Here is a 27,246-nt window from a genome sequence, read left to right on the forward strand (position 1 = left end):
TAATTAACAGATAAAAAAAAAAAAACACTTTCGTTTTTGTGACACTCTTAATGCATTTTATTTGTTTTCTTCATATCTTTATTTTATTTAATGTAACTGATTGGTGATCACGCAGGTGCCTCACACACAACATTTCAGCGTTACTAACTTGACATTTCAGCCATTAATCAAACTAAAATGCAGTCAACCAAACATAAAGTTAGACTGCACAATTTACAAGGTCCACTGTAAAATCAGCGTTCAGCGCTGAAACAAACATTTATTGCGCATGTGAAGGGTCATATTTTACATGGATACTGGAACAAAACCCAGATAGCAAAATTTGTCTGGCCCACCTCTGGGCCACAACCTTGCTTCACTTCTGGCCCAATTCTGGCTGGGTCCCCGGCCCAAAACTGGCCCACACACTGAAAACAGACACAAACAATTTCCTCTGGCCCAGATGTGGCCCATGCCCTGTAAAATGACTCTTATTTACTGACGTGACCCTGATCTGGCCCAGACACTTCAAGCCAGATCCGGCTGAGACTCGGCTTGGTCCCCGGGCCAAATGTGTTAAGATGTGAGAGACCATTTAAAGATGTGTTAATGTGGCCCAGAACCTGCTAAATGTAATTCAGCAGTGAAACACAAAAACAACCATTTAAAAACATTAAAAAGGCTTTATTATAAAATTACCAAATACTTTAATATATATATTAACAATGAACAAATGCACTACAGTATAAACATTAACACACTTTTTAAACCACAAAGTAACAAGTAAATTATATTTACTAATATATATAATATATATAAAAACATTGTCATAATTCAGTTCAGTTATTATCAAATGGTGTCAGTGCAGTCAAGGGAATAATATTGCTGAATATTAAGTGTCTGCAACTAAGCAAGACAAAAGGCATCAGTGACAAGGAACCCAAACAAGACCAGGCTCAGTCAGGAAACAGTCTCCTCTGACCAAACCAATGAACATGGTGTGATTATTCCAGGCTGCATCACAAGTCAGATTGTGGATTGATACCATTAAGAATATTTCATACAACTTCAAAAGTTTTCATTCAGTCTAAAAATTGACCCTGCTCTTATGCAGCTGACAGATTAGGCCTCCATTCAAGAACTAAACATGATACACATTTTACGGCTTTCTCTTATCTAAAGTGTTTTCTGTGTCAGAGCTTCCTAAACAGCAGAGTTACCACAAAATAAATATTATTAATAATTCAGATTGCACATATTGAATTGTCTTAGCAGGTGCTATAACAGCGTGCTCAGTTTGATTCACACACAAATGATTCATTTGAATGGTTAAGTGAATCAAATCAGAGAGTCACTCGTATAGATATCTATGGCGCCAGCAGCGGAGTCGACTCCTATGATTCAATAGCAATCACTCGTTGAAAAAGACGATCGAATTAATTCTAGAAAACAAAATGGAATTTAACTCAATTTAATTAGCTAACATTATCGTGCACTGGATACACCTCATCAGTTTTTTATATTTAAAAAACACCCCGTTTTTCTAAAGAGAGCGCGCTTAACAGTTAGGCCTGTACTCATCAACACTCAATATATTCGGGACCGAATGGTTTTTCTGACGCTATGTTATCATCGCAAACCTCCTAATAGAAACCATCTAAAAACTATACTCTTCCGTGGCATTTAAAACATCAAACAACACGCGACTGAATATTAAATAAATTAAATAACTTACCTTTTGCAGCTGAAGTGTTCCTCTTGAGATCTGTGTCCGCCGAAATCTCCTCAGGATTAACCTCCAGATCTTTCTCTCAGGCGCGGATCTCCTTCATTCTAGCAGCGGCCCGTCAGAGCCCGAGTCGGGCGAAGGAGATACACACAACTACACCGAGTGTAGACCTGCCGCGCGATCGGCCCAGATAGAAGAAGCCGTCTGTCAGCCAGAAGTGTTTTGTAGAGTCGGCGTGGCTCTGGTCCATTATCTTCTCACCGATGCCGAGACTGAGCCGACAGTGCCGCATTTCAGACAGAATCGGCCCGAGTGCGCTTGCTATCTGCGAAGTGAAGTACAAAGCCTTGTTTACATCATAGATAATAGTTTATTAACCAAATGTTACATGGCAAAAAATGGAAACATTTGGATGTTGAATGAGAGAGGCTTGTGAGCCCAATGCCGTTTAGTTTCGCTTTAATTCATTCATTTCAGCTTGACGTTGTATTATAATGAATGCCACTATAGCCTCATTTGTGTTTTACTTCATAGTTTAATATAACATTTTATAGCTACTATTTTTTTCATTCTTGTTTTGTAATAGCGTTAAATTTAAAGGGTTTCTTGTGGATTAAGGAGAACTAAAGGATCTATATAGTGTTTATAATGTTTATGAATGTTTCGTTCAATTTACTGGTATTTAATATAAATATAAATTAATGCTATTGTTTGCAATTATAAGGTTAAATGAGTTATAAGGTTTTTATTTTTTGAGTAAAATCAATTTCTCTTTCATGAGATCACTTCCTCTTTTTGGCGGGTTATGTTTCTCCGTGTCGTAAACTCTAGGGGCCAGGTTTCTAAACCGGGGTGTTTTTAGGGGCGTGATATTCAAACGACGATTGTTTTCTGCCGCCACATTTATCAATGTACATCTTTCTATGATGGGGTTGACGGCATACAAATGTTTCATAAATCTGTGCAATCCTCTCTGTAATAGTCACATTTACTTTCCTACCAGTGTAGGATCATTTGTAGGCCACTATAAAGCAGATCAATGATCACTAAAGTAGAGAAGCTGGATCCATATGTAACCTGACTGCTGCACAAAGATGAACATCAATCTAGCAAACAGCCAATCCAGTCAAACTCCCTCTTTTAACCTCAGTATCTGTAGACGCTGATGTCTGAGCAAACAGTGGAAGTTATTAGCAGGTGTGATATAATTCAGTTATGTTTAGTAATATTCACTATTTCAGGAGCTTGAGCAGAAAATCATCTCTGTGATGAAGAGTGAGCTGAAAGGTTTTAAGAGACTACTGAGTCCAGATTACCCAGAATGCTCTGAAAGAGACCATTATGCTGACGAGGGTCATATCAGAGTCAGAGAGGGGCTTCTGAAGATCACACTGATCATCCTGAGGAAGATGAACCAGACAGACCTCGCTAACACACTACAGACCAGTAAGAGCTCTGGATCAGCTGATTATAGCCTGTGTTTTTATTATGAACCTTCTGTCTCTGAATCTCATGACACAATCTAATATCTAACATATCAAACCTAAAAATACATTTCTAAAATATTGCTCTGCCAATAACAAGAATTATTTCCTTTTCTCAGAACTGATGCCTGTGTATCAACAAAAACTCAGATCCAGACTACAGGATAAATATCAGAGAATCAATGAAGGACTGTCCAATCATGGAGACTCAACACGTCTGAATGAGATCTACACAGAGCTCTACATCACAGAGGGAGGCAGTGGAGAGGTCAATAATGAACATGAGGTGAGACAGATTGAGACAGTGTCCAGGAGACCAGAGACACAGGAGACACCAATCAACTGCAATGACATATTTAAACCCTCACCTGGACAAGACAAACCCATCAGAACTGTGCTGACTAAAGGAGTCGCTGGAATTGGAAAAACAGTCTCTGTGCAGAAGTTCATTCTGGACTGGGCTGAAGGAAAAGCCAATCAGGATGTTCATTTCATATTTCCACTTCCTTTCAGGGAGCTGAATCTGATACAGAAGAATCTCAGTCTTGTGGATCTTCTAAACCACCTTCACACAGAAACCAAAGAATTTAAGTCAGCAGATTATGAAGACTACAAAGTCATGTTCATATTTGATGGTCTGGATGAGTGTCGACTGCGTCTAGATTTCCTAAATAATCAGAGCTTGTCTGATGTGACAGAATCAGCCTCAGTGGATGTGCTGCTGACCAACCTCATCAAGGGCAATCTACTTCCTTCTGCTCTCCTCTGGATCACCTCTCGACCAGCAGCAGCCAATCAGATCCCTCCTGAGTGTGTCCACCAGGTGACAGAGGTACGAGGATTCAACGACCCTCAGAAGGAGCAATATTTCAGGAAGAGAATAAATGATCCGAGTCTGGCTGATAGGATCGTCACACACATCCGATCATCAAGAAGTCTGTTCATCATGTGTCACATCCCAGTCTTCTGCTGGATTTCAGCCGCTGTTCTGGAGAGGATGATGGGTAAAGCAGAGAGAGCAGAGATTCCCAAGACTCTCACACAAATGTTCACACACTTCCTGATCTTTCAGACCAAACTGAAGACTCAGAAGTATGATGGGAAATATGACCTTGATTCTGATCAGGCTAGAAAGACTATTCTGTCTCTAGGAAAACTGGCTTTTGAACAGCTGGAAAAAGGGAACCTGATCTTCTATGAAGAGGACCTGAAAGAGAGCGGCATTGATGTCAGAGAAGTGTCCGTGTACTCAGGAGTTTGTACCCAGATCTTCAGAGAGGAGTCTGGACTGCAGCTGGGGAAGGTGTACAGCTTTGTTCATCTGAGTATTCAGGAGTTTCTTGCTGCTTTATTCAAGCTGCTGTCCTTTTCTGAACAAAACACAGGACAGAGGAATATATTCAGATCAACAATGACCAGTTTACTGAAGAGAGAAGTGGACAAGGCCTTACAGAGTGAGAACGGACACTGGGACCTTTTCCTCCGGTTCCTTCTAGGTCTCTCACTAGAGTCTAATCAGACTCTCTTACAAGGCCTCCTGAGAAAGACAGTAAGCAGCTCTCAGATCAATCAGGAAACAGCTGAATACATCAAACAGAAGATCAGGGAGAATCCCTCTCCAGAGAAATCCATCAATCTGTTCCACTGTCTGAATGAACTGAATGATCGTTCACTGGAGCAGGAGGTACAAACATACCTCGACAACAGAACAGGTGCCAGTCGTCTCTCTAGAGTCAAACTGTCTGATGCTCAGTGGTCGGCTCTGGTGTTTGTGCTGCTGAACTCAGAAGAAGAGCTGGATGAGTTTAATCTGAGGAAATATGATCGATCAGAAGAATGTCTCCTGAGGCTGCTGCCAGTGATCAAAGCATCTAGAAAGATTGAGTGAGTATTTTACAGTGTCTTTGTTTTATTGACTTTATTGTAAACAGTAGGCCTGTGTTTCTCTACACTGTTTCTGTATATTTTGAGGTCTTTCTTATTTGACACACTCAGCTAACATCACAGAGCGCTCTACTAATGACCTGAAGTGTTGAATCAAGTGTGTTTGATAAGAGAGATTCATCCAAACTGTGCAAAGATGAGCTGCCTCCAGGAACAGGGTTGTGACTCTCTGATATTACAAATACTGGATTAGAATAAAAAAAAAATGTTTCTTTGTGTGTGTGTGTGTGCGTGTGTGTGTGTGTGTGTGTGTGTGTGTGCGTGTGGAAAGCCATATAAACAGAGAAGCTCATAAGTTTTTCAGCCTGGTTCATATGAGAACCTGGAGATTTGGTTTGGTCCTCACACAGGCCACGGCATGCAGTGTGACCCATAAAATATAACTATAAAAAAATAAATTAATAGTAGTGATAATAATATTGCACTTTATTTAGTTTTTATTTAAATTAAATAATAAACTAAATAATCAAGTGTGATAATACTATTTTATTTTAAAAAGGGAGTATTACATACACACACAATTATTTTATATTAAAGTTAAAAATGAAATGCTAATATTTTGACACATTGTTATTTTTAATTGTAATTTTCATCATTTTCAAAGGTGAAATCAGCGAGCTTTTATTTTGGCGGGTTGCCGGCAAGTAAGTTTATGCGCTTCCGGGTTTAGAGCCGCTGATTGAAGAGCGTCAGTGAATGAAATGTCACAGTTTTGCTTTGAAAACGGCAGCGGCTAGATTATGCTTTCATGAACATTTCTCCATTGTAAATCTATGGGATTTTTTTGTCTGCTTTTTCATCCGCTGTGTGAACATCGTAGGTCCGATCACTTAGAAAAGATACAGCACTCCTCTCCTCAATGATCCGGTTGATTTAACACCTCATTCATGGGTCTGTGACAAACAGTGAATGAACTTAATCTTTATTTTTCCTGTATTTTCTCTGCAGTCTTTCCTTGTGCAGGATTGGAGAGAAAGGCTGGTCTGCTCTGAGTTCAGCTCTGGAGGATCCACACTGTAAACTACAGAAACTACAGTAAGTTATTATATTATTAAACACAAAAACTGTGTGAAAATACTGCCAAACAAAAACATTTCATGTTAAAGCGATAGTTCACCCAAAAATTAAAACTCTGTCTTCACTTTAATTATCTTCAAGTCATTTCCAAACAGCATGATCAAACACAATGATTGAACTGAATGTGCTCAAGACTAATGTATGTTTATCTCGGCTGGATAAAAGAAGCCAGGGTCACACTAGTAGCCTAAAGTTTTGATGGATGATGATTGTCATCAAGGTAAAGATGATTACAGTCACATACAGGATGGTGCATTAGGTGTGTGTTGTGTCTGTTATTTGATGCACAAACGAACCGTGTGTATTTGTGCTCTCGGTGCACTGATCACTATAATATCATATTTCTGCTTGAACACAGCTCAGGATATTCACCTAGTTGAATACACAGAGTTTAATAACGGATGCTCCTGTGTTTTGGAGAAGTTTGTGAGGATCAGTGGTGTTCATGTACATACGGGCATCAGACGCTCAAACAGCTTGTTCTGACAGAGGAAATATTCACTGATGGTGTCGAGCTGCCTTCAGATCGCTGAGTTCAGAGATACATACTTTTACATACTTTGTAGATATTATATACAACTTAAGGGACATTTTTGTGAAGTGTGTTCATGGGATGCTTAAATCTTTCTTGAATTTGCTTTGTTTGAAAAAATGACATGAAAATACGAAGGTTTTAGTGAATAGAAAAGTTTGGGCTTGCAGTATTGATTTGGAGAAGAGGGGGTCTTGGAGTAAAAAAAGGTTGAGAACCACTGCTTTAAATGCAGGCATTATTGAACATTATTTTTTAAATAAAAATTTAACTTAATGCAATATAAAGATACATCCCAACCAGCTTTTTTTTATTTAGGCCTATTTATTTTTTTAAAGGAGATCCCCGCTCAAAAAAGTGTGGGCACCCCTGGTATATACACTTATTGTTCCTTCACATGCTATCAGAGTAATCGGGAAATTGGATGTTAACGGCCTTTCAAGTCATATTTACTGGGAAATTCAGAAATAATTTTGATTCCAGAGTTTCTGAGTTGGGCGGGTCATAATCTTTAAACATGGTGGAGGGGACAACCATTGCTGCTGTCTGTTCTCACAACAACTACATCCCTTTGTCTGGTCGCTTAAGTACTGTATTTATAGGCTAGATATGAACGATCATTCAAAGCATATTTTATGTTTTATAAGCAGTGAAATAAGCATGTATTTGACTGAAATTGTCAGAAAACTGCATGTATAGCGCGGTGAATGTTTATATGATTGTCAACCAATGGGATGCTACATTTTATTCTTTCCTACATTAAAGCACTTGAACACAACAAGCTCGTAATCACGACTTCATAAGTGGGAAAAAATGATGTTTGATGTTTCCTCAAATCTGTGTCCAGGACAGAACAGACTAAAGGCTCATGGATGAATGGAGCAGTAGCACGTCATCAGAGACCTTTTGATTTCTGTCTATCACTGATTAGCAAGTTGTACTGAAGTGACCAGAACTACACTTTCTGTTCTGATCAAGCAGTAGGCGGCCGACTTAAAGGTGCAGTGTGTAGATTTTAGCAGCATGTAGCGGTTGAGTTTGTGAATTGCAAGCAACGGCTCAGTCCCCCGCTCACCGCTGCCTTTAGAGAAGCTACGGAGGCCGATAAAGGGCTAAGATGACGTAGTCTGAGACAGCAGAGAGTAGCCAGCAATGAGGTTTCTTTACAGAGGGAAATTAAGGAAGTATATTTACTTAATTATTCAACAAATCGATATGTTATTGCAAATATTATTGTTACTTCTGGGGTCGACAATATAAATGGCCCGGTGGCCCGGACGTACTTTTAAAACCGTCAGGGCCACCAGATCGCTCCAACCACTAGCCCGGTGGGGCCAGTAAAAATAATGCCTCGATTAAAAAAAGTCTAATTTCACATTAATTACCTGTGGTTCTGTGTTTTGATTTCTGTTAAATCGTCTCGGTAACCACCGCTAACACGTTACGTGATCCCTTGCTCGCTCCCGCGGTTACGCGCGCAAACTGCAGACTGCTGCTCAGCACCTACCTATAGCTACTATTAAGCTAGGCTACATGTTTCTGAAACCCCCATCACCCGGCCAAACGCCGGGTAAAAAAGAGAAGGCAAGGAAGAGAAAATCACCAGAGGAATTGAGGGAAAGCGAAAGGGAATACGAAAAGAAAAGGCAGAGAAAGTTTCAGCCCCAGTGGCGAGACAGCTGGAATTGGCTGGGCTTAGGGGCGTGCGATATGACGATTTTAGATCATGGACGATAAAAATGTCTCCACGATCTGCTTTTGAAGAAATATGGTAGTATCGTGCTACAGCACACATTATGTCAAATACAGTTCTGGCTCCTCCGTCTCTATCAGTCTCTATATACTGTACAACAGGACATACAGCAGTAGAGTTACTCTGACAGGACACTGCACTTATTCGCGATCGCAAAAGTACATTATTTGCACACAAGCCTTGCTGGTTAAATGTTTCATTCGCGCGCTGGTCTGACGTGCGCTTTTTCTGAGCACACACACCTGAAGCACGGACTAAAAAGCCTTTCTAACAGCGCCTGATTACTCAACTAACTTATTTTTTGCGCTAATACTGTCAAAACACACAAGGTTTACATACAGACTCAGTTGGTTATCTCTAAAATGAAAGTAAATAGTTAAGAGAGAAACGGATGCGTGCCTGTATATTAGATGCGTGCAGCTCTTAAAGGGACAGGACACTAAACATGCTGTCGACTGTCATTAAAGGGATAGTTCACCCTAAAATTTAATTTCTGTCATTATTTACTCACTCACATGTTGTCCCAAACCTCTATTAATTTCTTGTGCTGAACCCAAAAGAAGATATTTTGAAGAATGAGGGTAACCAAACAGTTGCTGGTCCACATTGACTTTGATAGCAGGAAAGAAAAATCCTGTGGAAGTCACTGAGGACCAGCAACTGTTTGGTTTTCCACCTTCTTCAAAATAGCATTTATGTTCAGCAGAAGAAAGAAACTCATTCAGGTTTAAAACAACTTTTGAGAAAATTATGGTATAAAAATAAAACATTATGACAGAATTGACAGACAGATGACAGAATATTTATTTTTGGGGGAACTATTCATTTAACGTTAACAAAACAACAAAACACAAAGAGAAAAATCACTCACTATTCTTGACTGAAAATCTTTAGGAATCAGTCTATCTAGTGTTTTATTTTTATATTTGTTCATTTAATTTCATTGAATGCTCTGCTAAATACACCTATTGTACCTGAAAATAAAGCACTGTTTATTTTATTTGTATATTATGCGTATTTGTAATGTGTTCTTATTTTTTAATAAGAGAGATAAAATGATGACAAAGATTTTTATCTTCGCCCACTTTGGCCTAAATATCTGCCATGTCTTTTTTTTTTTTTGTTACCTTGAAAGGCTTTGTCTTTCTAGTTTGGCTGTAATGCTCAGACAACTTGTAAAACCAACATGACAAAGAATCGTGATATTTCTAAAAAAAAATCGTGATATGATATTTTTCCCATATCGCCCACCCCTAGCTGGGCTACGATCAAGAAAAAAAAAGAGGTTTACTGTGAGCTCTGCAGATCAATGCCCACATATGCAGACAAGTAAGTTAGAGAAACGTTAACGTGTATGAAACCTATGGTATGAACATAATATAATGAATTGCTGTGTGACTACGGAGAATGAATCCTATGCAATAGGTTTATTTGCACTTGTTTCATGTTTTTGCACAGTTTTGCTGCACTTTGCACTAAACCTACCTTAAAAAAATAAATGTTATTCATGTTGTTCAAGCAAACTGTTCTTTTTCGTGATTATTGGGATCAATACCCGACGCTTTGACCTGGGCCAGTGAACTTCAAAAGACACAAATTTCCCTTATTGTCTACCCCTGTACTTGTACATCATTGTGTGGGAGTTTTATTCTCATGAACTAGATTAGCAGTAGACAGTCACTTAAAGAATAGGTTATCCTTGCACCCTCTGACTAATGGCTCTTTTCCACTGCGTGGTACGACTCGGCTCGGCACGGTTCAGAACGGCACGACACGGCTCAGTTCGGCTCGTTTTGTGTTTGCACTGCAGTTTAGTACCGCTTTAGAGAGGACGGGATTATTCACGTGTCGTTATAGTTGCACCACCTCTACTGCCGTGACTCCTGAAAAACGTTTAAATTCTGCGTCTCTCCATCACGCTCTCGCTGGATCCGCTCCTCGGCTATCAACGAGAGGAACATCTGTACTTCCTCAACAGACAACGAAACAGCCATTTTTTGGTTGTTTAAAAAAGGTGCGCTCATTCAAAAGTTGCGTTTGATCCTTCGCTGGCTGTGCTGATTTAAATCGGTGACAATTTTCTCCGGCCAATCAGAGATCAGCAGAGTTTAAACGTCATGTTTTGCTAACGGTACGGCTCGCTTGAAACCTCGGCCGAGGTGGTGCTAAAAAAAGTAACAGGTACTGTTCCCAGTGGAAAACCCACCAGAAGTGAGCTGTACTGAACCGTGCCGCACTATGCAGCGGAAAAGCTCCATAAGTTCAGACTGGAGAGTTTGTGATCGTGAGATTCGTGTGTGTGAGTCTGCACGTGTGTGCGTGTGTGATTGTGTGTGTGATTGTGTGTGTGTGTAATTGTGTGTGTGTGATTGTGTGTGTGTAATTGTGTGTGCGTGTGTGATTGTGTGTTTGCGTTTAATTGTGTGTGTGTGTAATTGTGTGTGCGTGTGTGATTGTGTGTGTGTGTGTGTGTGAGTGTGTGTGTGTGATTGTGTGTGTGTGATTGTGTGTGCGTGTGTGAGTGTGTGTGATTGTGTGTGTGTGTGTAATTGTGTGTGTGTGTGTGTGTGTGTGTGTGTGTGTGTGTGTGAGAGTGCATGTATGGGGTGTGATAACTGCAGTTTTTCTACTCTCTAAGCAAACTGACAGGAGAATTAACGTGCATACGCTCGCCAGCCGTTTGGCAAAAATCCCATAGTATTCAGGCCTTTGTTTTTTTAAATTAATGGAATGCAAAAATACAGAGTTGACATTTAAAGAATGATTATACATAATATACAAATTATATAATATTTGACACGTTAGACGTCACGGTCACGTCTCGGAGCTGCGCTCAAACTGCGCGGTGGTGATGTAGCAAAGAAAGGATTTTTTTACTTTGTATCTAGAAAGTACTTGTGGATTAACGCCTGGATAACATACGTGTGAATAAGTACATTGATAATCATTTGTCTTTCTCCTATTTTGCCCCAAGGAAGGCTTTAAGATGGTAATGATCATGATAACAGGACCTGAATTACATATCTTTTTAATGATCAAATTAAATTTTACTAATCAAAGTGTGTCTAATTAATTAAAATCATGAAACTTAAACAATTTAACATCAATTTATTTAACAAAAAATAAATGTTTAGGGCCCAATTAAATGTTTTATATTTTCCAAACTTATGTTTTATTGTTACCAAATTCAGTTTTATTGTCTAATTATTTAAAAGTATAAAAACAAGTTTAATTTATTCTAACATTTATATTTTGTTCCTCAGAAACTCTGTGTTGTGTATTTACATTTATTAAGGCATAAAACATTCATTTAATTTATCTTTTAATTAATGAAAATGAAAATGAAATCTTGTTTTTTTGGAAAATAAAGGGGATTTAATATTACAATTAAAACATTGAAGAAATATTGTATGATTATTCCTGAAAAATAAGCTTTTAATAATTTTAGTAGTAGTAGCCTATTACTGAACAATAGTAATATATTTCTGCCGCAATGTCTTCAAGTGAAACCAAACTTTTATTTTGACGGGTTGCCATGAATACTTTTACATTTCTATGTGTTTATGATATGAGGTAGAAAATTTAGAAATTATTTATTTAGTTTCTTTTCTTTCTCTTTCTTTAAGTAGACTCATTGAGATATAGGCTATTCTAATAATAATAATAATAATAATAATAATAATATGATGATATGAGGTAGGGGTGGAACGGTTCGTGGACGGCACGCGCTAGGACCGCGGTTCAACTTAAATCTGACAACACATCTGTAATATGGTTTGTTATAAATAACACGTAAAACAAACAGGGTTCAGCTAATGTATGTTTCTGTTGATGAGTGTGTGTGTGTGCGTGAGAGAGTGTGTGTGTGTGCGTGAGAGAGTGTGTGTGTGTGCGTGAGAGAGTGTGTGTGTGTGTGTGTGTGTGTGTGTGAAAGTGACAGTTGAGATTCAAATTCATGAACATTCCGTCATTGTAAGTGTATGGGATTTTTTTGCCTGCTTTTTTCATCCGCTGTGTGAACATGGTAGGTCCGATCACTTAGAAAAGATACAGCACTCCTCTCCTCAATGATCCGGTTGATTTGACACCTCATTCATGGGTCTGTGACAAACAGTGAATGAACTTAACTCATCTTTAGTTGTTCTCTTTCTCTCTGCAGGCTGAGTTACTGCAGTATTGGAGAGAAAGGCTGTGCTGCTCTGAGTTCAGCTCTGAGATCAAACCCCTCACACCTGACTGAACTGGATCTGAGCTGTAATAAACCAGGAGACTCAGGAGTGAAGCTGCTCTCTGCTCTACTGGAGGATCCACGCTGTAAACTACAGAAACTACAGTAAGTGTTATTATATTATTAAACACAAAAACTGTGTGAAAATACTGCCAAACAAAAACATTTCATGTTAAAGGGATAGTTCACCCAAAAATAAAACTCTGTCGTCACTTTAATTATCTTCAAATCATTTCAAAACAGCATGACTGTCTTCTCTGAACATAAGAGAAGATATTTTGAGAAATGTTTTTGTCCACGCAATGGAAAGCAATAATACCCAAACTTTGGTTACACTGTAAAAAATGTCAGACCTCCTCAACTCTCCAACAAATTTTCTAGTGACTGATTACATCTACATTTCTCCATTGAACCAATTGTATTTCTGCTAACTGAATTTGATCAATTGTGGCAATAGTCTGTTAACATTGGTTCAATGAGAAAATATGTTGAGCCAGCTGGGAAAAAAGAAGTCAAACCAAACCAAGTTATTGGCCCAAATGAATATTATAAATAGTAGTAGCATACATTTTTTGTTTTACCTAATTTAAAAATGTGTATTGGTAAATGTATAGTGCTAAAGCAACCTTACTGAATTGTTTATTCCCTGTTGTCCCAAAAGAAAATTAAAAACTTACTAAATGATACACTAAACACTGCCACATTTTAATACTTTTAATGAAAATATACAACAATATTGTGAAAATACTTTAAAATTATAAATACATTGAACTTTTCTACACAGTAAACCTTAGAAAATCATGCATTTTAATTCTCATAAGATACACAAAGCTTATTAATTGCACCTTATACAATATATTCACAAACGTGCAAAAATGTTGAAAACACCATAAAATAATAATAATTTAATAAATAATAGTAATAATGTATCTGAGGTTCCTTCAACCAGTGCTTAGAGTAATTTCACATGAACTCTACCATTCTCACAAGAGGTACTTTGAGCTCATGAAACTGCATCTTACACGTCAAATGTTTGCCAAAAAACTCATAAGAGGTACTTTGAGGTTAAAATGCTGTCATTAATACATGCCTCCTGTCGTTCCACATCAATAAGACCGTTGTTTTATCAAAAAAAAGTCATCATCGGATTTCATCAAAAATATCTTAATTTGTTTTCTGAAGATGAACGAAGGTCTCATGGGTTTTGAACGACACGAGGGTAAGTAATTAATGACAGAATTTTAATTTTGGGGTAAACTATCCCTTTAAATCCTTGTTGTACTCCAGGATTCAATTCAAGTTTATTTGTATAGCGCTTTTTAGGATACAAATCGTTGCAAAGCAGCTCTACAGGAATTTAAGTTTCCACAATATATTTATATATTGCAGAACCTTAATATATCTGACTTATGGCAAAAAATTTTGGTAATTCTGTGAGTTACCAAATTTTGATGAGTACATACAATAATCCAAAATAATACAATAAATGCATTTACAAAGCCTCCTAAGTTGTGAAGCACCAGCTCCTCTTCCAGGACAACGGAGACATTCAGCACACTTGACAGGACCCTTGAAGTGCAACTGCTGCTGCTTACTATTTCAATAATTCCCATTTTCTTTACAGTTGTGTGGTTCTCCAATGGCTCTGTACTCTGTAAAAAAATACATAATGTCAATACTAAGTCTACATTAGAATTAGCAGCCTACATTACAATAAAGCAACTCCTCACAAATTACATCTAAGAGCTAATAGTATTTGACACTAATATGAAATAAACATATATCCAATAAGAACTACTGTTAAATACTCAGTGAAATTCATAGTGGTTCCTTTCTCCTCAGACCTAGCAATGATGGGTTACACTAATGGGAACAAAAACATAGTTATAGCAGAAACATATTCCTTGTGTCTCATACATTTCATATATTCATCATAAAGTGAGATCAAAATAATTTAGTTTAATAAATAGTAACTTTAGGTAGCTGAGACATAGGGGTGTGTGATATTGACAAAATGATATCTAAATATTTTCTGGGATTTTATCGATAATGAGACAATATTTTTCTGAGTGTGTTATTGTGCTGGTATATTAAGGACTACTGTGGACAGCTGACTCATAAATGTTTTTGATATTCTTCATATTCTGTGAGGTTAGTTCACAGCAGTGATAGAAATTAATCTTTTCCAATAAGTTTAAATAGATTTTTACCTTTTATGAGTATTTTTATCTTTGTAAAACCATTTTTGTCTAAAAGTGTTTTAAACATAAAACGTTGAATACTGATATTTACAAGTATTTTAAAATGAAAAGATAATTTAAATGTGAGATTAAAACGGCCAGTAGGTGGCAGCAAGTCATTGTTAATAAGTGAGTCGTTGCGATTGAACCGAATCATTTAAACGGTTGATTGATTCATTCAGGAACAAAACACAGCATGTTGCTCAGAGACACAAAACAGTGCTGTGGCTGTGTTTGGAATGATTTTTGTTGGAGAAATAGAGCAAAAACAGGCAAAAAAGTCCATTTAATATTAACGTCTTGTTTATTGAACTGTTGTATAAAATCAATATCATATTTGTAATCATGCTGCTTTTTGGAGGGAAAACGGCACTCTTCGTGTGATGATGATTATGAAATGACATAAATGACATTTTCTGCCCCCATATCATATGTGATCACTCTAAATGCATTTTAAAGACTGAATAATGCAGTAAAAAACACACTGTAAATGTTTATTAATGTCAAATCCCACATCATTAAAACAACAATTACAATATTATCACAGACGATATATATCACACACTCCTACCGAGAGACCAGTACGAGCTAAACTAGGTTATAAACGCCAGCATGACACAGTAAAGGAGTGAATTCACTGTTACTCTGAAAAATACAATGTAGTACATGAAACATGACTTAATAAATACAAAACTCAGTATACGTAGCATAACTTCAATGATAGAAAATCCGTCTGTAAATGATGTTCTGTCGTCCTTCAGCATCGGCTCCGCTCTCTCGCTCTCCCGCGCACAGGAAGTTGAATTCACTACAGTAACGGTTTCTCTCAGGCGCATGTGTGCACGTGTTTTCTGCTGCAAAGCTTGTTCAGACAACACAGATTTTTCACTTCTGCTTGATAGATTGGCTGAGCACAATTTAATATGTTCGGTGAATGTATATTTTTAATTTTAACTTCAGACCTTCAGCTAAAATTACTACAGTGCATTTTTTTGTTTTGGGACAATTATTGGGAAGCAGTTTGTTGAGCCAATATTCATTTGTCAGTTTCCACAATTTTTCAAAATGTATATTTTTTTACAGTGTAGCAACAATATTCAAAATATCATCTATTGTGTTTCACAGAAGAAAGAAGGTCATACAGGTTAGGAACGACATGCAGGGAAGTACATTATAACCATTTATATTTTTGGGTGAACGATTCCTGTAAGAATCAAAATGTAAATGATCAAATACAGTGATTATACTGAATGTGCTCAAGACTAATGAATGTTTGTATATACACTTATAAACCATTAAACAACAAAGTATGTAAGTGTAAGCCAAAATTAAATGTACAGATCAATAATTACAAAAATTACTTTCCCCAAAGTCTTTCTCCAATCCATGAATAACAGATTTACATGTACTCCGTGGCACCAAGTCTTGTGTAATTGAATCAGTTGAAGAGTATTAAACTGTCCCAACACAGGCATAATCTCTCCTGTGTATGTTTTCAACATGACTCTAGTGTCCTCCAGTGGCTCTGTTGAGAACGCAGCCTGGAAATGTTTCTCAGATATGATACTCACGGCTGCGCCGGCATTCATTTCCATCATAATCTCCTTGTCCTTTACATTAAACGTCTCAGTGAATGACTTTTTGCTGTTTTATAACTTCACAGCGTAAACATGGGCAATTCAACTTCCTCTGCCTCCACATACTTAGTATTTTTCTCAGCATAAGGCTTTATTTTTCCAACTTCCATGTTTCCTCTGCAGGCTCTCTTGATGTGGCCAGTTTTCCTGCAGTTATGGCATTTTTCATCTTTGAAATGTCATACCTGAGCACTGTAATTTTTTCCATGACATCTATAGCACTTCTTCCCTCTTTGGCTGGAACGTCCACTTTATGCTCAACAGCCGAGTGAGAGTCATGTCCTCTTAACTGCTGCGTGTCTTTCTCAGCCGTCTCCATGCTCAGGGTGATCTCAAACACACGTGCAAACATCAGATTCGATTCTGACAACAGCCGTCGCTGGCAGGCTTCGTTGTGGCTTCCACTCACGAATCGGTCACACAATGCCTCGTCAAGCGTTCCCTGAACTCACAACTCGCTGCATATTCTGTCACCGTCTCATCAACTCTTTGATCGCAGAGATTAAAACTGAATCTTTCCACAATCAGTAACGGCTTTGGTTCAAAATAACTCTTTAAAGTGTCCATGATGTCTTTGTAAGACTTATCCTTTGGCTTGTCTGGTTGTACCAAGTTCCTCAGTAAACCACAGGTAGCTGCTCCCATTACGCTCAAGAGTGTTGTGACCTGCGTCTCCTGACTTACGTCGTTCCCCACAAAGAACTGTTCCAGCCGTTCAATGTAAGCTGAACAAGATTCTGCTTTCAGAGCAAATTCACCTATACTTCCAATGAGTGCCATTATCAGAGCATAACTTTATCCTCATCACCAATGTTTCTGTTGTGCATCTTAACTGAAAGAATACGCTTGAGACGGAGGATCTGTATTAAGCGACCGCTTTACTTTTCTGCGTCTGCAAAACTGTGTACCAGAACAATCCCAGCATTCCTCAGCACTACTGAGCTACGGAGTCCCTATTGATTCAAATGCAAAACTTGTAAACATAAATATATCACAGACACTGAACAAAAATTACACGCATGCTTATGTTAAGAAATGCATTAAAATAGCAAGGTTACATGTGAACTTCATGATTGGTTCAATTCATACCTTTACTAATCATCCATCCCTCTGTTACTGAGCAGATAGATTCCTCTTTATTAATCACTTCCCAAGTCTAGAGAATTAAATCATAAGACAGACTCAGGGCTGGATTGGTAATCGGGCATACCAGGCATTTTTCCGGTGGGCCGACGCACTGAAGGGGCCGACAGAATTGTTTTTGTTTTTGTCAAGGACCATCACACAGGGACAACGAGCAGCCAGTGGCCCATTGGTTTGTCTCCTGTACTGACAGCGTAAACCACCCAATGCTCTATAGACGGAGAGATGAAGTATTTTGCTCCACCTATATAAAGATCGCTTCACCCCAACTTCTTCCTCGTCGGCTTTTCCCACGTTTTCCCAGCAGCTTTATCAAGAACAGGCTTGCTCTGCGGTGAGAGATGCGGCCAAAGAGCCAGGCAGAGGAGGAGAGGAGAGGAGGTGAATCGGTAAAGTGCTTGATAGGGACTCGCACCGGAGACAGGCATCTAACCTATCCTAATGTGTGCGCGTGCTACGAGTGTACAATACATAAACACTTTTCAATAAAACTTAAATTCATCCTCCGCAGTCAAGTCAAGTGTATTCATAGAGGTTTCTATGGGCCAATGCGAATAAATCTAGATTTAAATTAAAAAAGACACAATATTGTCGGACCTGACGTTTTATTCTTATCCAAAACAACTAGAAGCAATGATATATAGCCTATCTACACTACCAGTCAAAAGTTTTTGAACTGTAAGATTTTAATGTTTTTTTAAAGAAGTCTCTTCTGCTCACCTAGCCTGCATTTATTTGATCCGAAATACAGCAAAAGCAGTAATATTGTGAAATATTTTTACTGTTTAAAATAACCGCTTTCTATTTGAATATATTTTAAAATGCAATTTATTTCTGTGATCAAATCTAAATTTTCAGCAGCTACTCACGCCACTAAAGCTTATTTGAATTGAATTGAATTAGAGAGAGAGAGAGAGAGAGAGAGAGAGAGAAGGGGTTCCTATTGCCCTGTGTGTGAGAGAAAGAAAGTGACAGTTGAACATAAAATAAGATATTTTGAGAAATATTTTTTGTCCTCACAATGGAAAACAATGGTACCAAAACTTTGTTTGCCAACAATGTTCAAAATATGATCTATTGTGTTTGACAGAAGAAAGAAGGTGATACAGGGAAGTACATTATGTGTAGTAGTAGTCCTTCACACATTATACCACTCCGCTGGATTTCATCATTGAGCCGATTAGTGATCCTTACGAGACTTATATGTCATAGTTATACTATAATCTCTTATTTTAACATTATCACCTGTATACAGGGACCAATTATGACAGTGGTGCCCTGGGCACGGACTGATTAAAGGCCCCCCTCAGTTGAAAGCCCCCCCAGCCCCAACTTGTTAATTATATCATGAGATTTCTCGATTCTCATATATAAGTAAATGGGTTTTGGACCTTTATTTCTCACAGACGCACACAGTACAGACATGCACTCCTGCACACACGTGGAAACGCGGAGAGAGACTTGGTGTCAGAGCTGCGTCTGCCCCACAAACTGATCAATAAAATAGTTTTGCAGCTGAAAAGCTACATGACATTTCTCAGTAGTGAGGTTCTTGAAGCAGTTCAACTTAAAGATTCGTTATTAGTAGCCGCTGCTGCTGAACACTGTTGAGAGACGCACAGACACTGGTATTCACACGCTCTCTCTCTCTCTCTCTCTCTCTCTCTCTCTCTCTCTCTCTCTCTCTCTCTCTCTCTCTCTCTCTCTCTCTCTCTCTCTCTCTCTCTCTCTAGACTGCATTAATAACTGTGTTAGCCTGCATATCAATGGCTCAAGCCTCTGTTATTAGCTCTAAAATGACGTTTTGGAAATTGAATCAGCTGTGTGTGTGTGTGTGTGTGTGTGTGAGAAAGTGACAGTTGAGATTCAAATTCATGAACATTCCGTCATTGTAAGTCTATGGGATTTTTTTGTCTGTTTTTTCGTCTGCTGTGTGAACATCGTAGGTCCGATCACTTAGAAAAGATACAGCACTCCTCTCCTCAATGATCCGGTTGATTTGACACCTCATTCATGGGTCTGTGACAAACAGTGAATGAACTTAACTCATCTTTAGTTTGTCTCTTTCTCTCTGCAGGCTGAGGTGCTGCAGTATTGGAGAGAAAGGCTGTGCTGCTCTGAGTTCAGCTCTGAGATCAAACCCCTCACACCTGACTGAACTGAATCTGAGAGATAATAATCCAGGAGACTCAGGAGTGAAGCTGCTCTCTGCTCTACTGGAGGATCCACGCTGTAAACTACAGAAACTACAGTAAGTGTTATTATATTATTAAACACAAAAACTGTGTGAAAATACTGCCAAACAAAAACATTTCATGTTAAAGTGATAGTTCACCCAAAAATTAAAACTGTTGTCACTTTAATTATCTTCAAGTCATTTGAATACAGTGTGACTTTCTTCTGTGGAAAATATATATTTTTTTTGTTTTGGGACAATTATTGGGAAGCAATTTGTTGAGCCAATATTTATTTGTCAGTTTCCACAATTTTTCAAAATGTATATTTTTTTACAGTGTAGCAACAATATTCAAAATATGATCTATTGTGTTTCACAGAAGAAAGAAGGTCATACAGGTTAGGAACGACATGCAGGGAAGTACATTATAACAATTTATATTTTTGGGTGAACGATTCCTGTAAGAATCAAAATGTAAATGATCAAATACAGTGATTATACTGAATGTGCTCAAGACTAATGAATGTTTGTATATACACTTATAAACCATTAAACAACAAAGTATGTAAGTGTAAGCCAAAATTAAATGTACAGATCAATAATTACAAAAATTACTTTCCTCAAAGTCTTTCTCCAATCCATGAATAACAGATTTACATGTACTCCGTGGCACCAAGTCTTGTGTAATTGAATCAGTTGAAGAGTATTAAACTGTCCCAACACAGGCATAATCTCTCCTGTGTATGTTTTCAACATGACTCTAGTGTCCTCCAGTGGCTCTGTTGAGAACGCAGCCTGGAAATGTTTCTCAGATATGATACTCACGGCTGCGCCGACATTCATTTCCATCATAATTTCCTTGCCATTTACATTAAACGTCTCTGTGAACGACTTTTTGCTGTTTTATAACTTCACAGTGAAAACATGGGCAATTCAACTTCCTCTGCCAGATATACTCCTCTTTATTAATCAAGTCTAGAACTAAATCATAAAACAGACTCAGGGCTGGATTGGTAATTGGGCATACAAGGCATTTTTCCGGTGGGTCGACGCACTGAAGGGGCCGACAGAATTGTTTTTTTTTTTGTTTTTGCCAAGGACCATCACACAGGGACAACGAGCAGCCAGTGTCCCATTGGTTTGTCTCCTGTACTGACAGCGTAAACCACCCAATGCTCTATAGACGGAGAGATGAAGTATTTTGCTCCACCTATATAAAGATCGCTTCACCCCAACTTCTTCCTCGTCGGCTTTTCCCACGTTTTCCCAGCAGCTTTATCAAGAACAGGCTTGCTCTGCGGTGAGAGATGCGGCCAAAGAGCCAGGCAGAGGAGGAGAGGAGAGGAGTTGAATCGGTAAAGTGCTTGATAGGGACTCGCACCGGAGGCAGGCATCTAACCTATCCTAATGTGTGCGCGTGCTACGAGTGTACAATACATAAACACTTTTCAATAAAACTTAAATTCATCCTCCGCGATCAAGTCAAGTGTGTTCATAGAGGTTTCTATGGGCCAATGCGAATAAATAATAGCCTGAGTGCGTTAGACTGCATTAATAACTGTGTTAGCCTGCATATCAAGGACTCAAGCCTCTGTTATTAGCTCTAAAATGACGTTTTGGAAATTGTAATGAAAGGTTTATGAGGTGCGCAAGAGATTAGTTAAACACACGAGATTTCAGGATGGAAACATGACAAATGTCTTGAAATAAGTGATCAAAACAATGTCTTGATGTGTGGTTGTGACTCCAGTCCGTTCAGATTATTACAGAAATAATGCACTCCTGAAGTGGTAATATGGCCACGACGCTGGAGCTTATTAATGGAACGATCTTTCTCCATTCTCAAACAAATTAAGACGATCGATTTTTATTGACTGAACAGAAGCGCTTCTTGTGATAAAACACACTGTAAGGGTTTCCACTGATTACAAAATATTTCTGTTTGCTGGGGTGGTACTATTATATAGGCCTATTAATAAGGAAGAGGAGCCCAAAATATAGTTTTTCTGCTATTTATACTACTTGTTGCAAAATAGTGGCAATTATCTGCACTTCAGTATTGTATTACATTATAAACCAGTATGCAATAATAACGTATTGAGTGTAAATTATCATTTTAATTCAGATTATTAAATGGATGCCACCTTATTGATACAATAAAGCCCTCCCTACACCTACCCTAACCCTACCTACCCGTTACTATATTTTCAACTTTTGGGTTATTTCTTTCATTTTTATTAAAAATAAATGCCTTTACGATGTGATATGAGATTTGAAAAGAGAGAAAAGTCTAGTCGATCGCGTCAAAAATCCTCCCATAAGTGATTTAGCATCTGCGCCACTGGAGCTGCTGGTCCATAGCAAAAGACGGGTTCAACCCCATAGCAGCTTTTTATAATCTTCACAGAGCCAATCACACGATGCTGGAGAATTAGTGTAAATAGACTCTCCGTTTACATTATCAAAGAACATTATCATTGACTTTAGTCTAATTCAAGCACTCTCAAAAACTCCCATTAATCACTGAAGTTGCTTACATTGTGAAATGAATATCTTGCTCACATCTTACGCACATCTGCACTTTGTTGTTTCTGATGAGAGAAATGGTCAGAGGGCAGAATTCATTCAGGGAGCGCTCACACTGAATAAAACACTCATCTGAATGCCTCTTATTGGTCATTGTACTCATGAGCTCAACAGAATCATGTGTGATTGGTTATAATGCGCAGTGCTGGAGCTAAAAACACAGCAGTCTCTGGCTCCGTGCCAGACAGTGAAGTTGAGCAAACACAGATTTGAATTTAGCACCGAACATCTAATCACACCGGTGTGATCGTTTATCAGAGACTAAAATATATTAATCAGCTATTTGTGTCTTTTGGAAAATCCACTTCAGTAAACCGCACTCATAAATGCTACTGTTTCCTCTGTCAGGTTTGCACCTCTCTCTCTTAGATTCATCTTTGACCAATTGATGTTATGTATTTATTATCTCTGAATTGGATTCTTATTCTTTAATTATGTAGTAATTTAATAATTAGGGCCGGGACTCGATTAAAAAAAATAATCTAATTAATTAGAGGCTTTGTAATTAATTAATCGAAATTAATCGCATTTTAATCGCATATAAATATTTGACCTGAGAACAGTGAGAAGTAAGTTTTTTCATATGGATTTTTGAATTTCCCATCCACAGGGCCAACCAAAGCGGTCTCATCAGCTTCTTTGTCCATGTTCACTGTGGTTTGTTTTTGTCTGAACGCTAGTTGGTGCTCCAGTATATTCGGTCCGCCGAAACTCATCCAGTGAGAAACGTTCCGCGGTGCAAAAATAAGTGCGATTAAAATGCGTTAAAAACAATTTAACGCGTTATTTTTGTGTAATTAATTAATCTAAATTAACGCCTGAAAGTCCCTGCCCTATTAGTAATATAAATATGTACTAATGCACAATCATCATTTAATTAGTCACTTATTAATCTCATTAACTTTAACTCTTTGAGTTCTTGTGATTTGTCTTGAGACTTGTTTGTGTCTTGAAAGGCATGACTTGGTTCCTCCTCTGGTGAAATCAGCTGCTGAGTTCATGGGTGGAATAAACATATGGCAGGACTTTTACTTTCTGACCCCTGGACTATCCACCTCTGTCTGTAATATATCTGCTTGTTTTACACTCTTTGGCCACCAGGTGCTATTGTGAGCAAATGAAGCCTCCAGAAATTAACCCTTTTGTAACTACTTGCTGAAAAGCTTAAAGCTTCATGAAGCTTCATCTCACCATCTCTACTTCACAGGACTGCAGAAGGATACTTTCTCCAAAATAACAAATATTACCCAGAATTCATTGTTTTTTACAGGATTTTGCTGTTGTAATGAAAAAACAGGATGTTACTGTCAGAATATGGCCTTTTTACAGCATTTTTTTTACAGTGTATGTGTATTTATTTTTCCCCCTTTTTATTTCTTTATTTTATATAATGTTTGTATAATATAATACAAACATTATGTGTGAACTGTGTGAACATCGTAGGTCCGATCACTTAGAAAAGATACAGCACTCCTCTCCTCAATGAGCCGGTCGATTTGACACCTCATTCATGAACTGAACAGACAGATTCCTCTTTATTAATCACTTCCCAACTCTAGAGATCTAAATCATAAGACAAACTAGTGTTTGCATAAATCTGTTGCATTTTCCTCTTGTTACGGTTTGCTGCAGGAGTTGTAGCAATGTGTTGTGAATGTAAAGGAACAAAACAAAAATTAATATGTTATTAGACACAAGCTAATAAACAGGCTATTAAACACTAAGTATATATTTTGTGGTTATCCTTGCACCCTCTGAGTAAGTTGAGACTGGAGAGTTTGTGATCGTGAGATTCATGACCTCCGGTCGGAGTCAGACTCAAACACAACATCGAGTCCCTGATGAATGAATAATTGAAAATATAGGATGTACAGAATAATCAAATATCTCCATTTAAACTAACCAATATCTGTGATTAGTTACTAATTAGAAACACATTCTAAATTTAATGATCACTTGAGAATTGTAGTTAGATTAAAGCACGAGTAGTAGACCTTCACACATTATACCTTCATCCACGCCGCTGGATTTCATCATTGAGCCGATTAGTGATCCTTACAAGACTTATATATCATAGTTACACTATAATGTTACTCTTATTTTAACATTATCACCTGTATAGTACTACAAACGGTTTGAGGAGTGAAAACGATGAACTAGTTCAGCATCACAATCAGGAATCATGTAGAGTGAGTTAAATTAATGTCTCAGCTGCTGGCAAGATAACATCTCTATAGCACCGATCCTGGTGTGAGAGAGAAAAGCAGAGCTCATACAAACACACTCTCACCCTAAAGCTGAAACACAATCCCAGAGATCATTCATGTTCTTCACTCTCTGCAGGCTGAGTAACTGCAGTATTGGAGAGAAAGGCTGTGCTGCTCTGAGTTCAGCTCTGAGATCAAACCCCTCACACCTGACTGAACTGGATCTGAGATTTAATAATCCAGGAGACTCAGGAGTGAAGCTGCTCTCTGCTCTACTGGAGGATCCACACTGTAAACTACAGAAACTACAGTAAGTTATTGATGCAATGATGTAATTTATTATCTTGTATTAAAGCAGATCTTAGTGTATTTTATCTTCCTCTCTATTGTACAGTATTTGACAGAGGAAACTCCACAAGCTCCAAACAAGTGAATCAAAACAACACGTCCTGAACAAGACTGTCACCTGGACATTAATATTGATACTGATCCAGCGGTTTCATACGTGAAGGATTTTATTGTTAATTTTTATTCAGCCTACATTTTTTCCAGTCTCATGGGAACATTTGTTTAAATAATTAGATTGGACATACTAACTGTACTGGAAACATTTAGTGTTAAATTACAGTATATTCCAGGTTAATAACTGCATTACTTTCACAGTAATTTCCCAGTGGGACTACTCTTGTATTGAACTGCACTCTCAGTAATTTCTTGTAAACAAACAGCGTCATACTGTGTTTTGTGCTGTGCATATGTATGAAGGGTCCCAGCATGTAATGCAGCATGAATAAATCATGCTGTAGAGTTTTATTTTTTATAATTCTTGTTGGTTTTGTGTTTTAAGTCAGAAATTTGAATATGAATATGCTAGGTCAAAGACAACAGTATAGTATATGACAGTCATGATCACAGTTTACCAGCAGAGTGCTCCAGTCTCAAGGAGAGAGTTTGACATAAAACATACTGTAATAAACTAAATAAATTAAATATGTAAAACATCAATTATTTATAAATAGATCTCTATTTTAACAGATCTAACTATGACCCCTCTGGGATTCACAAATCTTAATAAATCTTTGCTTTGAATATTTTTTGCCAAGCTTTCTTCCAATGTGTATTATTCAATAATTACTCTTTTGTGGTAACTTTTTTGTCATGGAAATAAAATAAAATAAAAAAATACTGTTTAATATATTTATTAAGACATATTGGGTCAAATATATCTTTACCCCTGAAAAGCACATAGTATTTTTTTTTTTTCCTGTGTTAAATAGTTTTGGTGTCTTAAAGTAAGTCCAGAGGATTACACTTACAAAATAAATATTAATAAGAAATACTTCAGTTGATTCAAGCTATCAGGCTAAATTAACGACTGCAACAATTTATCCCCTGGTCATGCCACATCCCTAGAAAAATACATGTGTTGTTTATGATAATCAGTTTATTGCCAAAGCATGGCATTTCAGGACACAATGAAAACAAGCAACAGTATCCAGCAATATCCTGTCTTATTCTTATTTGAAGAGACATGTCTTCCTTTTTTATTCTTCACCTGTTCACCTGTCATGTTATAAACAAACAAACAAACACAAACATGTTTGCTTCTCTACTGAGAAGCATCACAGATCAGAATCTTAGTGAAAATAATGACTTACAACTGTGACTCAGTCCTATTACTATAAAGACAGCATTAGCATCTCTGGGAATGCAGTGATAAGATTACAAGTCAGTTTTTGGAAAATAACATTTCAAATTGAATAGAATGGGACAAATCAGTTGATTAAAATAGCCGTCTTTCATCACTCACCTTAGACTGAGTTTGATGTCTTTGGACTTCAGCTGTTGAGGTGTCTCAAGCTTTAGATCAGGAAGACATCCAAGATGTGCAATTTAATGAATGGGCTCCCAATACTAGGTTTGTGGACAGTCAGGAAGTGAGATTAGATGCAGATTGATGCATGTGACTCAGAAGGAGCAGTAGAGCATCCTACAATATGAGTTGACCTTAATTAACCTGTTGTTACTCTGTACACAAATCAGCTTATTTTGCTCTATTGCATAAAATTACCAACTTATAGCACAGGCTGTGTGACAGAGCAGCACTGGTTTACATACATCCTTATTGTTTCAGTTTTCTTACCTGCTAAGGAGCTGTGGATGCACACACACCATTAGCGCTCAAACACGCCACACTTAACCCATCGTTTACATCCCTACCATCTGTTACAGACCAAACACACACATGCACATGATAAGGGGCCTATGAGAGGGCCTTGGGTTTACCCATCACTTTGCCCCATGATGGTCATAAATACAGCGTATGAGTGAAAGAGTCACACGTCTGAAAAAGATGAATACATAAAATTAGTGATATTAATATATCACTGGTTCCCACAATCCTGCTACAGTTTCTTCAGTATGTGAATGTTAACAGTAAAATAACATTCTGCAGCATTAATATGCAGGTAATGGAAGAGTAATTTGTCTGGGAGTCAAAGCTTAAGCAATAATTTGCAACTCGTTACTTT

At 37.8% G+C, this 27,246-nt stretch overlaps 1 protein-coding gene across 1 annotated transcript in view; it reads left to right on the top strand.

Moving 5' to 3' along the window:
- The window catches only part of LOC306874671 (NLR family CARD domain-containing protein 3-like), a 28,820-nt gene extending 2,943 nt beyond the window's left edge, over positions 1-25,877 (top strand). Inside the window, exons 5-11 of the mRNA XM_079424878.1 lie at positions 2,950-3,154; positions 3,312-5,076; positions 6,085-6,204; positions 12,527-12,831; positions 19,824-19,997; positions 24,852-25,025; positions 25,110-25,877. Coding sequence (XP_079281004.1) covers positions 2,950-3,154; positions 3,312-5,076; positions 6,085-6,175 — 2,061 coding nt within the window. The 3' untranslated portion in view covers positions 6,176-6,204; positions 12,527-12,831; positions 19,824-19,997; positions 24,852-25,025; positions 25,110-25,877. The remainder of the gene's footprint in view (positions 1-2,949; positions 3,155-3,311; positions 5,077-6,084; positions 6,205-12,526; positions 12,832-19,823; positions 19,998-24,851; positions 25,026-25,109) is intronic.
- The last annotated feature ends 1,369 nt before the right edge of the window (positions 25,878-27,246 follow it).

Source organism: Barbus barbus (genome assembly GCF_936440315.1).
Source record: "Barbus barbus genome assembly, chromosome: 9".
In the NCBI taxonomy this organism is placed as follows: domain Eukaryota; kingdom Metazoa; phylum Chordata; class Actinopteri; order Cypriniformes; family Cyprinidae; genus Barbus; species Barbus barbus.